Source organism: Eublepharis macularius, chromosome 16 (genome assembly GCF_028583425.1).
Source record: "Eublepharis macularius isolate TG4126 chromosome 16, MPM_Emac_v1.0, whole genome shotgun sequence".
NCBI lineage: Eukaryota > Metazoa > Chordata > Lepidosauria > Squamata > Eublepharidae > Eublepharis > Eublepharis macularius.
In genome coordinates this window covers 2,448,820-2,461,645 of record NC_072805.1, presented here as the reverse complement: position 1 = coordinate 2,461,645, position 12,826 = coordinate 2,448,820, and the positions used below count along the sequence as shown (strand labels likewise).

The 12,826-nt window shown below is 46.0% G+C and overlaps 1 protein-coding gene across 3 annotated transcripts in view; it reads left to right on the top strand.

The window, feature by feature from the left end:
• ARFGAP3 (ADP ribosylation factor GTPase activating protein 3) overlaps positions 1–11,100 on the top strand; it is a 54,321-nt gene extending 43,221 nt beyond the window's left edge. For all 3 annotated transcript variants that reach the window (XM_055000311.1, XM_055000312.1, XM_055000310.1), the window contains 2 exons: positions 1,216–1,337; positions 9,686–11,100. In XM_055000311.1, the coding sequence (XP_054856286.1) occupies positions 1,216–1,337; positions 9,686–9,703 (140 nt within the window). In that variant the 3' untranslated portion in view covers positions 9,704–11,100. The remainder of the gene's footprint in view (positions 1–1,215; positions 1,338–9,685) is intronic.
• Positions 11,101–12,826: the final 1,726 nt, after the last annotated feature.

Sequence of the window (12,826 nt, the reverse complement as noted above, 5' to 3'; positions counted from 1 at the left end):
GCCAACCTGCACTCCTTATAGTGGTTGGTTGGGTGTCTCCTTATTGGCCATTGCCCTGCCCTCTTAAAGAGGGCAGAGCAAGCTGCATGTGCTTGCTCCAGACTTCCAGCTTACCCCCCTTCCTGACCGTGGACTTCTTGTGTCGTCACAATAATAATAACTGTGCTTATATACCCCTCTTCTAGACAGATTACTGGCACGCTCAGAGTGGTGAACAGAGTCAGTGTTTATCCTCACAATACAGCTGGGGAGCTGGGGCTAAGAGGAGTGGCTTACACAAGGCTACCTGCTGAGCTTATGGCAGTAGTGAGATTTGAACCAGCAGAGCACTGATTTGCAGTCCAACCACTTAACCACTGTGCTCCAGCAGCTCTCGTGAGAGGACAGGCCTTTTCCTGGCTGCTCTTACGGTTTCCCCCGCTTCAGCCACTGGCGCACTGATGATCGGGTGGTATTGCCTCAGAAGCCTTTTTGGCAGTGGGGCACCTGCCGCGTAGAGAGCCTTTCCGTGAACTGCAGGGGGTGAAGCTGCCCCCAGGAGCTGCATCTGGTTTGCCATTCAAATGTCATTTGAAGTTTCTCAGCTTGACTGGAGTGCAGGACAGTTGAACATCTCGCTCCCTCAAAGCCTGGGCTCCAGTCCCTGCAGTTCAGGGGTTTTCTGAAGTTGTCCCCACAGCGTTTTGTGTGGAAGAAAACATTTGCTGTGACTTTTAAAAATGGTGGCAACAAATACTTCAGAGAGGGAAAAGACCAGCTGGGTTTCTCAGCCAGTGGTTTCCCCAAACCTTCATCATCAGTGGATGGTGCTGAGTTCTTTCTGAGCAGCTGCAGTCGGATATTCCGAAGCGCAAGCTGTTTATTCCTGGAGAGTCCCGATGATCTGGTGACACCATATTCATCATGTGCTGAAACAGCAGCAGGTTGTTGTTCTAAAGGCCGCTTCAGTCGTCTGTCCTGACGCTTCCGAGCACGCGGGGGGCGGGGCGGGGCGGGGCAGGGATTTTCTTAGAAAGCCGTCATTGAAGGTTAGCTTCAGGTGTCGGGGTCAGTGGTCTGTTTGCTCTTCACTATTTGAACATTTCCAGTGAAACTATTGTACGTGTTTAGATATTTATTTTAGGGAGAGTGTTTCATTATATGTCCAGCAAAATTTCACTAGCAAATGGGTTCTTTTTAAGTGTTACATCAAACACTTTCCTCTTTTGTCCTTAGGAAGTTACACCATTTCAAATGTCTTGCCGTCAGCTCCTGATATGTCTCAGTTTAAACAAGGAGTGAAATCAGTTGCTGGAAAACTTTCTGTCCTGGCCAATGGAGTTATGACCTCTATTCAGGTTAGTAAACACACAACTGACATTTCTTAGAGAGTGAACACAGAACTTCCCGTGCATATTGTCACCCATTCCAGTAGCAAATGCCTGTCAGTAGGGTAGCGAAATGGGGCCATCCGCAGACGTAGTGGAGGAGGTCTCGTCAGTGTTGCAGGTATCTAAGCCCAGGTATCAGAAGATGGCTAGTAAACGTTGGAAATAGAACCACCACTGTTCCCTTCAAATTGTCTTCCAGCAGCCCCAGACTTTATTTTATTTAAACATTTATATCCAGTGCTGTCCTGCATGCAGAGCAGTTTTCAACAAGTGATCCGCCCTGAGCCTGCTAGTGTGGGGAGTGCGGAATATAAATCTAATAAAATAAAATTAAATACCTCAAAACTACCTGACAACAATAAAATAGTTTTTTAAAAGTAAACCAGCTCACACAAGCAGACATTCTGTAAAGCTACTTGTTGAAGGCAGATAAGCATGGGCTGAAGAAGAACAAAGGGGACATGCTGTTAGTGTGGGATTGTCCTGAAGCTGATGGTTACCTGGAGGGGTAGTTGGTACACATCCTGGGAATGTAATTTCCCCCATCGTACACCTGTAGGATGCTCTGAACTTTTAAGGGCCTTGGGTTGTTGGAGGTTGACTGGGTTAATCTGAGTTAGGAGAGGTGTGTCTAACCACAGTTCCCTTTCACAAAGTTCTGCCAGTGATGTTAGAGGAGAGGCTGCATGCGCCATTCTGCTGGATGATGGTCCTTCAGTGCTTGGCTCCTGAGGAGCAGCAGCAAGAAGTTTCTCCTCTAACTCCAGAGCTTGGCAGTCTCACAGTCTTTGCTGCCGGGGTGGGAGAGATGCACACACACTCCCAAGCCTGTTGCTCTTCTTCTCACTCCCCCTCACTGTCCCCTTTCTGGACACACTTGTATGTAACAAATAAGAACCATAAGCATGCTTTATCTGCAAATAGGTGGTTCAGTCCTGGCAGTCAGACGTAGTCAGATCTCTTCAGGAACATGAGTTCATCGACTGTCTTCCTGTGCAGTTCCACATGGGACTGCACACGCGCAGGCCTACCGATTTCGGAGATTTCCATAGCTCAAGATCACTAGGGGGTGCTCTTACCTCTCAGTGCGCATGTGCGGCCATCTTTCCCGCCGAAAACAGCTCCTAAGAGGCGGTGCACCCCCGACATATCCTCAGTTCCTCTTTTGCCGCCGATAGTAGAGGTTTCCAGCTCTTCTATTTGTCATGATGTCAGAAACAGCTCTCTTCAAGCATTGCATATCCTGCGATAGAAAGATGACGAGGTCAGATGGCCATTCAAGTTGCATATACTGCTTGGGGGAAACCCATAACACTCAGACCTGTAAGCACTGCCGTGCCTTTACCTCCAAGGGCAGGGCAGACTGGGCAGGTCGACTACAAGCCTCCCTCTGGAAGCGCGCTATGGCGGCCACAGACTTACTGGCTACAGCACCATTATCTGCCTCATCCAGTTCTGCCAATCGACCTGGCCCTGATTCCGCTGGCTCGAAAACACCTCACTCCTGACCTTCACCGAGTCAGTCGGAACCTAGACCATAGGAGTCGACCACCACTTCGGTTTGGAACTCATTGGAACCAGCCATCCACTCCGAGCAAAGACCTTCAGTTCCGAAGACTCCTTGAAGTTGACCACCTTCGACATCGACCGCGGTCTCGGCTTCTCCTCGGGGGACTCCTGACCCAAAGACCCCTCGGAGTCAAACACCTTCGGTTCCAACTGCTACTCCACCAGCTTCACATCAGGAGGATCCCTCCTCGGTTCTGAAGCCCTCGGATCCGACTCCAGCTCCAGGCCCAGCAGAATCCAGCCTGGAAAAGAAGAAAAAGAAGCGGAAGCATTCATCTAAGCAAGACAAGGCTGTCTTGGAGAGTATGCTGTCAGCTTCCCCTTCGAGTCAGCCGAAAGAGGTCAGTTCCAAACCCCTGGAAAAGAGACATAGGGGCTCAGGGGACCATTCATCAACACGCAGCACTCCTCACTCCAAGGCGACTCAGGATGAGGATGTGATTTTGGTGGAGAAGCCCCCCACACCATCAGGGCGACCTAGATCACCCTCTCATATCTCTTAATCACCCAGATCATCTAGAGAGCGGAGGGGTCATTCCGGACATCGGTACAGCCCCTACTCTTATAGAAGCTACTTGAGGGATCATCGTCTGCTTGATGAACCCATTCTCTACCGTCACAGGGAAGGTTCTTCTTACTCAGACCACCCTTACAGGAGAGAGTCCAGGTCTCCATCTCTGCGGGCTTATTTTTGTGCAGGTTCGAGAAGGATCCCGCTGCCGTCTGACACAGACTTGGCGAGAGGCACTGATTGTGCTCAAGCTAGCGACTCCCCGATACCTGAGTCTCCTGACAGAGAGATTGACCCCACAGAGGAAGCATCTCCTACAGATGACTTCAGGGCATATAACGAACTGCTCCAACGTATGGCTAAGGCCTTGGAAATAGAAGTGACGTCTACAGAGACGAAATTCACAGATAAAACCTTGCAACATATATACTTGGGTTCTACCCCTACAGTTGCCTTTCTGTTGATCGACAGCTTTGTAGAGTTGTGGAAGGGCTTAAACTTGAAGCCTGCGTCCACCCCGGCTACCAACAGAAAGGTGGAAAATCTATATTGAATGAAAGATGGCCTCTGTCCTTTCCTCTCGGTGCACCCCCCTCCGTCGACTTTCGTGACAGAGGAGATGCAGGCTAAGCCTAAGCAGGGCTCACTTTCGGTCTCTTCCGATAAGGAAAGTAGGGAGATAGACGCGATGGGGCGCAAATTTTACACCTCGGCTGCGTTCGGGGTGAAGGGGGCAAATTACGCTGCAATGATGGCTGCTTATCAACTTCTGTTATGGAAAAAAGTGGCCACCTTCGTGCCTAAGCTACCTGAGGATCACAAAATTTTCCTCAGGGTCATCCAGGAAGAAGCGGTCCGCCTGTCCCACCACCAGATTAATTCTAGCAGAAGCATGGCTGACACCTCTTCTAGGTCCTTTCTGCAGTAGTCCTACGTCGCCACGCTTGGCTAAGAACGACGGTACTCCCTGCAGACACCAAGACTAAAGTGGAGGACCTCCCCTTTGAGGGGAACACATTATTTTCCGAAAAAATGGATGACTACCTATCAAAAAAGTGGAAGGATTGCCTTACAGCTCGCTCTTATGGAGTCCTGCCTCAACATCAGCAGCACGCCTCATCCAGATCTTATTACTGATCTTTTCAAAGAGACCGTCAACAGCGCTACCAGCCATACCAGGGGTATGCTTACCCGACCCAGAGGTCTTATCAAAGCCCACAATCCTCGTTCTCCAGATGGAGGCAAAATCAAAAGAATAAGCCAGGTGCACATCAACAGCATGCCAAAGAACAACCCCAGGCACACAAACAATCCAGACAGTTACAGGGCCCTGACCCACTGTTTGGTGTCAGGCTGAGTGTGTACTTGGCTGACTGGTGTACATTAACATCTGATGTTTGGGTTAAAAAATAGTTGAGTTTGGTTATAAAATTGAGTTTTTGCAATTACCTTATTTACTACTCCCTGTGTTTACTTCTGAGACTCCTCAACCGGGAGTACTATCAGAACTCTCAGCGCTTTTAGATAAGGGCGCTATTGAGGAAGTTATGGACCACTCCTCATGGTTGGGGTTCTACTCTAACTTGTCTATGGTAGAAAAGAAGGATGGAGGCCTTAGACCTATCCTAGACCTCCGAAACCTGAATAAACTCATTAGAATACGTAAATTTAAGATGATTACCCTACAAGTGGTCTTGACTCTGTTGCCTCCAAATTCCTGGTTTGCAGTCTTAGATTTAAAAGATGCCTATTTTCATATTTCGATATTCCCGGAGCATAAAAATTTCCTCTTTTTCCTATGGCCCGTGTTTTCCAGTACAGAGTATTACCTTTCAGATTAGCTACTGCACCGAGGGTTTTTACTAAATATATGGAGGTAGTAGTGGCCTGTTTGAGGGTCCAGGGGTGCTATATTTTTCCCTATCTGGACCATTGGCTGGTCGTCGGCTGTTCAGCAGAAAATGTCACTAGACAAGTTTCCACTACTTTGACACTTTGCTTATGTTTGGGGTTGTTTGTCAACCAAAAGAAATTTAAACTTACCTCTACCAGATCTATTCAGTTTATAAAGAGAGTTCTAGATGGCATCCGAGATGCGGGTTTCTTGCCCTTGGAAAGAGCCCTGAAGATTAAGACTCTCATTAAGAGGCTAAACAGATGTCGTTTTCAGTCTGCAAGGGTCCTGCAAACTTTTTTGGGCTTCGTGGCCTCTACTACTGCTGTAGTGCCACTGGCTAGGTTGTGTATGCACCCACTGCAGCTTTGGTTTAGCTCTGTGTTTTCCCCAGAAAGGGAGTCCCAACGTAGGAGGTCTAATGTTCCTAGAAGAGTCATTCGCTCACTGGATTGGTGGTTAGCTGTCTCAAACCTCTTCAAGGGCATTAACTTTGGATGTAGGCAGTCTCAAGTGTTGGTCACTACAGACGCCTCTCCTTTAGGTTGGGGTGCCCATTGTGAGGGATCTTACGCCCATGGTGTGTGGGACGATTCAGAAAGTGGGGAACATATTAATTTTCTGGAACTAAGGGCTGTGTTATATGCATTAATCTCCTTTTCAGAGACTGTGAAGAGCAAGTCCATCCAGATTCTTACCAGCAATACAACTGCTATGTGTTATATAAACAAACGGGGGCACGGTGTCTGTGACTCTGTACAACGAGGCATTGAGAATCTGGACGTGGGCCATAGACCATTCAGTATGGCTGCAGGCCGTTCATATCCCCGGTGTAGACAATGCAATAGCGGATCATCTGAGCAGACTATAAGGGGACAACCACGAGTGGTCCCTCCAGGACAAGTACTCACGCCCTGTCTTCGCCGAGTGGGGTTTTCCAAACGTAGATCTCTTCGCTTCGGAAGAGAATCGTGAGGCTCATGGCTTTTGTTCCAGAGGTAGCTTAGGCCGAAAGTCTCTTGGGGATGTGTTTCAACTCAGGTGGTCAGGACACCTCTTTTACGCATTTCCCCCGTTTCCACTTCTAGCCAGGGTCCTCAGCAAAATTCAGAGGGACGGGACATCAGTCATCCCCCGTTTTGGCCACGTCAACCATGGTTTCACACCCTCCTGCGACTGCAGTTTCGTATGTACAGCCTCCCAATAGTACCAGACCTCCTGTTCTGGAGGGCGTCCTCCATCACGAAATAGAGAAACTCAAATTGACGGCCTGGCTGATCAGACAGGACACACTTCCTCCTCAGAAGTGACTCATGTACTACAAAATGCAAGGCGACTGTCTACTCGCCAGTCCTATGCGCTTAAGTGGGATAAGTTTACATCTTGGTGCCAGGATAGGGGTTCAGATCCCTTCCTCTCCCCCCCTGCCTGAAATCCTTGGTTTTCTATGGGAATTCAAACAAAAGGGGTTGGCTAATTCTTCAGTTAAACTGTATTTAGCGGCCATTTCCGCTTTTCACCCCACAATAGACCGCAAAATGGTCTTTTCTCATTGCACAGCTAAATTATTTTTGAAGGGTCTAAACAATTTGTTTCCCCAAATTAGGGCCATTGTCCCTCAATGGTCCTTACCTTTGGTTTTGACCTGGTTTATGTCTAAACTGTTTGAACCCTTGGCCACGTGCCCTCTGCGTTTTCTTTCTATGAAGGTGACCTTCCTTGTGGCCGTCACTTCAGGTAGGAGGGTGGGGGAATTAGCTGTGTTATCCTGTGAACCTCCTTACCTAAAGGTTCATACTGAAAAAGTAGTTCTTAGAACTAAAGTGGCGTTTTTGCCTAAAGTATTGTCTAGTTTCCACCTTTCCCAAGAAATAGCCTTACCGGTGTTTTTCTGCGCACAGAGTTCGGAAGCGGAGAAAGCCCTGCACTCACTAGATGTACGCAGGGCGCTTGTCTTTTATCTGGATAGGGTAAAACCCTTCAGGTTAGATTCCAGTCTGTTTCTGTGTTTTTCAGGACAGAAGAAAGGAAAGAGATCATCCTCTCAAACCTTAGCTCGATGGCTTGTTCCAACGATACTAACGTGTTCTAAAACTATTAACTTGCCTTGCTCTCTGGAGGTTCACGCCCGCTCAGCTAGGTCCCAAGCGTCGTCAGCGGCTCTCCTGAAAGGTGTCCGTCTTCAACACATCTGCAAGGCGGCAACGTGGGCCTCAGCCGATACCTTCGTCAAACACTATGCGCTGGACATCCTAGACAGAAAGGAAACAGTGGTGGGCACAGCAGTCCTACAATCAGTCTTTCTGTGACGAGTCTGCAGTACTTCCACCCAGATATTAAGCTTTGTAATCTCCCATGTGGGACTGCACAGGAAGACCGTCGATGAAAAACAGTGTTTCACTTACTTGTAACTGTTGTTCATCTAGGTTTTCCATGCAGGCACACATGCCCTCTCTCCTTCCCCGCTAACACTCTTGGTACTTAACTTGCTGTAGGGCGGCGGAAGAGGACTGAGGGTATGTCGGGGGTGCTCTGCCTCTTAGGAGCTGTTTTCAGCGGGAAAGACGGTCGCACATGCGCACTGAGAGGCAAGAGCGCCCCCTAGTGATCTTGAGCTATGGAAATCTCTGAAATCGGCAGGCCTGCATGTGCACAGTCTCATGTGTGCCTGCACGGAAGACCTAGATGAACAATAGTTGCAAGTAAGTGAAATACTGTTTTTCTTATGCAGCTTGGCTGAATTTTCATTGATTGGTCACATTTTCACGGTAAATTTACATTGGGATGAGTCAGGAATGGGACTAAACTTCAGTCCTTAATTCATTTTCATAGCTATCTGTTTCATCAGTCACATTCATAACACATTTGCAGGAGAGCTGTTGAACTGTTCAATCATGCCGCTGTCCTGTGCCCAGTTTCCCATGTACGTGAGCCTTGAACACAATTGTTGGAGGCGCTTCAGATCCATGAATGAGAATGAGACCTCTGCTAATGAGGCAGTAGGATTATACCCTAATTTATTTACTTAATGTATACTCCACTTTTCTCCTCAACGGGCACTCAAAGCCGCTCATATCATTCCCCTCTCCTTCATTTTATCCTTACAACAACCCTGTGAGGTAGATTAGGTTGACAGTATGAGACTGCCAGGGTCATCCAGCGTGCTTCCATGGCAGAATACAGAACTCTGACCTTCCAGATCCTCATCTGGCACTCTAACGATGACGACATTCCCCTGGTTTTCTAGAGCCCCAGATGTGCACAGAGATCCAGAAGCACAGTGGATAGTACCATCCATATACTTGCATGATGACTGTTTTGATGTTTTATTTGGGTGTCGGATGACAGATGGGGGGGTGGTATTTTCATAGACTCCTGTTTTGGTTTTTACTGTGTTTGTATTTTCTTACTGATTTTTAGATATAATGTATTATGTTCATTATTATGACAACCAATATGGCATAGAGGTTTAAGTGTTGGACTAGGGTCTGGGAGACCCAGGTTCAAATCCCCACTCTGCCATGGAAACTCTCTGGGTGACATCAGGCCAGTCACATGATCTCAGACTAACCTACCTTACAGGGTTGTTGTGAAGATAATAGGGGGAGAAGGGTATAAGCTCTTTTGGGCCCCCATTGGGGAGAATGGTGGGGTGTAAAAGAAACAAATGAATACAATCATTTTCATAAGCTGCTGGGGGAGGGAGTGGTGCCCCAAAGCAGCATAGAAATATTTTATTAATTACAGTCTTTCTCAAGGTGCCTTGCTGGGTTATGGCCGATGTCTATAACTGACTGTGGGTTGGATCCAGAAGCTCACTTCTCCACATAGAAGGGCTCTTCTCGATCTGATGTTTCAGTATTCTGTGAGGAAAGTGAAAAGAAATCCAAAGATGTTCTTCCTCTGGCACAAGAGATTGTTTAAGCTTGAGAGCTGCTATAAAACCTGCTTACAGCACTGCATGACTTCGCCACGGCCCTGCAGAAGCCGTCGTGGAACAGTGCTCGCCGCCCTGTCTTCTGCTCACGCTTCTTTGGATCAGGCCCATAACCAGAGTTTTCAAAATCGGAAGCTGAACTTCTATTTTTCTAAGGCTTGATTGAGAGCGTAGTGGTGCGTGAATTACTTGAACTCAGAGGCTAATCCTAGAATCCGAGAGTTGGAAGGGGCCTTGCAGACCATCTAGTCCAACCCCCTGCCCAATGCAGGAACGGCATGTCTGCAACATATATTTCATATCAATGTTTTACAGTAGTCAGCTGAACTCGTATTTGTATAAATATACTGTTTGCTTGCTTTTGGAAAAGAGACTCAACCTGTTCATTTCGTTTCCCCCAACAGGATCGGTATGGATCTTAACCATTTATGTTCCACAAATCACACACACAGAAGAAGACTTTCTTACGGTTAATATATGTCTGCTGGTGACCGTACTGCAGATCTTAAAATAAGGCTGTGGAATATTTTATTCTGATTGATTTGGCTCTACCATGTGATCTTCTAGCTCCTAGAATGCTTTCCTTTAATGCAGTAACTTCTTGTTTCTCTAACTTTAATTTTATTTCCACTGCCAATTTGCTTATTGTGCTGTGAATTGTGCCTTTGTCTCTTCTCTGCACCTTGTGGATGTGAGGCTGGACAAGGAAAGGCAAGGAGATGAGGTATACTGTTAGATCTTTCACAAAGTAGGCATAAACGCTGGCAAAAAAATCCTGTTAATAAGCTTTAGTTTCCTTATAGAAAAAAGGGCCTGGCAATAAGTCCTCATAGTCAAAATCTCAAGCTGGTGGTATTGCCTGGTGTGATTGGGAGCATCCCTTGGGCTTGTGCCCTTCCAACATACCTTGTGTGGAAGGTTGGGTTTAGAGGGAGAGACCCTGCAGATAATGTACGCAGAGTCCTCCCTCACCTAGAAGTGGAACTTGCTAGAGAACACGGGCTCAGGAGCCAAAGAAAGGAGAAATCCTGCAGGAACAGCTCGGCTATGGAAGCTCCCCAGTTTGGACACTGTTTTCTAGGGGCAGCAAAGGGGTAGAGATGTGCCATCCCAAGGGATTAAGCAGAGGAAGGATATTCAGGCAGGCCCAGAGAGCAGCCACAGTCTCGCTCAGGATTTCTTATTCCTTAATTTCAAAGGCAGTTTCAGTCGCACTTAAGTCTGTAGCTCAGGTGTGTTGACAGTTTTAAAGAGGGATACTGGTGGGACAATCCTTGACCAAAAAATTAAACTTTTTATTTGCTGTAGTGTTTAGTATGAAAATGATAAGGAAGTAATATTTACAGCATTGTCATCTGAATACATTTTTTCAAGAGGCACTTACAGAAATAAGTACTCCCTATTTTAAGCAAAAGAGTTCATTTTTGTGTTTCAAAACAAGTTTATTCATAATGTTTCTTTTAAATTGCATTTTGGATTGAAGCAGTTAAAAATCCAATAAGATAAATATAATGAAGAATAACATATATATGTTCATATAAACATTTCATAGCCAAACATACTAGTGTAATAGAAAATTAAAATTTCATAAGCATTTAGCACAGTCCTAAGGATTTAAAAACAATAGCAGAAAAACATAAAAGATGGCTTTGGATTGCCTAAACCATACCAATTCCAAGCAACCATGACTGGAAATATGGTCTGAAAGATTACGAAAGATGACTCGGATGTCAGTTCTGTATCTAACTGCTGCCAAACATTTCAACTTGTAATATTTTTGAAATAAATTGTAATATTAAATGTAAAAGTTTGCATTGTCGCTTTAAGATTCACTGTGTGTTTGAACTGAACTTTGCTTAAAGTGTCATAAAGCTGCTTCTTGATGGTCAGCAACAGAGAAGTCTGTGCCTGTTGGCCTTCCTTCAGAGTAGAGGCACCTGACACTGCCTCTTCAGGATCCCACCTTCAAAAGGGAAAGAACTGAATATTAATGTTGTCAAACAGCATTTCTTTTCTCGATATTTAAACACCTGGGCAACCATCTGGAAATCCCTGCAGTCCTGGCAGTGAGAAAAATCCTACTGGAAAGAATCGCGTTTCCAGACATTCTTAACTACTCCCTTGCTTTACTGAAAGGCTTATCAAATTGTGTCATACAGAAATGCTGATGGTAATATGTACCTATAGTATACACTTCTAAATCACCAGACTCCCTCTGAGCATGTTGGGTTGTCTTCTCCCACTACAGGGAAGCTGTGTTTTAGGGGCTAGTATTCAGCAGAGGCATGCCCTATTCTTCCACCTTATTCCGTGGTGCGTGTTGACCCAGCCTCATATACAGAACCCATACATCTTTACAACCTTCATCATCAACAAGTTGTGTTGTGTTTTGAAAATGAAAAAGTGTTCATTTGAACCCAAGGTAATGATAAAATTCTTGTTTCTAAAGAAACCTCTCAGTTTCCCGGAACCTGGGGCAGGTGCCGTGGGCAGCAACGATTCAAGAGCCACAGGAAGCTCCCAAGAAAAAATGCTTTACATTACAATTTTGTTGGTATTTAGTAACTTTTCAATTAAAACAATATAATACTTATATAAAAGGAAAATGACACTGAATGTAAGATGATACTCCTTAAAAATGTACATAAAAACATTTTATTGCATGATATAACTGCAAATTATATGCAAATGTAAGACAAACCCCTCTTTTTTATGGCATAACTGGAAAAAAACTAGACTTGTATTTAAGTAAGTACAGTATGTAAAGCGGAGACCTCAGATGAGCTGAGCTGAATGCATGTGGCAGAAAGTCATATGATAATCAGTTTCCTGTAGTGGTTAAGAGTGGCAGGATTCTAATCTGGAGAACTGGGTTTGATTCTCCACTTCTGCCTGAAGCCAGCTGGCTGACCTTGGGTCAGTCACAGCTCTCTCAGAGCTTTCTCAGTCCCACCCACCTCACACGGTGATTGTCGTGAGGATAATAACAACATACTTTGTAAACCGCTCTGAGTCAGCATTTAGTTGTCCTGAAGGGCAGTATATAAATTGAATGATGTTATTATATGTCAGGAAGAGGGGGAGCTGGAGTTTTGATGTCAAGGACAGGCGTAGGGGCAGCATATGAAGAGAACTGGGGAAAGTTAGCACAAGCCATGCACCAGAAGCTGTACCATAGTGGGGAACAGGGATGTGTGCTTCAGGTTATGGATCCGGGTTTTTAACCCGGTTTTTACCCCGGATTACCCCTGATGCTTTGGCATTCCTGAATCAGCCTCAGCAAAACCTACTGAAGCGTTTCGGAATGCAGAAGCAGTCTTTCCCTTGCCGTTCCTAAGGAACGCCAAGAGGAAACAGTGCTTTTGCTGCTAATGGGGCTTTCTAGGTGGCTGAGTATGGCATTTTGCAAGCAAAATGGACCTGGACTTCACTTGACCTGAGGACTGCACCTGGAGGAGACTGGTTTGAGAGTGATTTTTTTCTTTGGGGGGGGGGAATTTTTCTTAGTGTGATTCTCTGGTGTGAAGTTGTTCCCCTTGCATCAG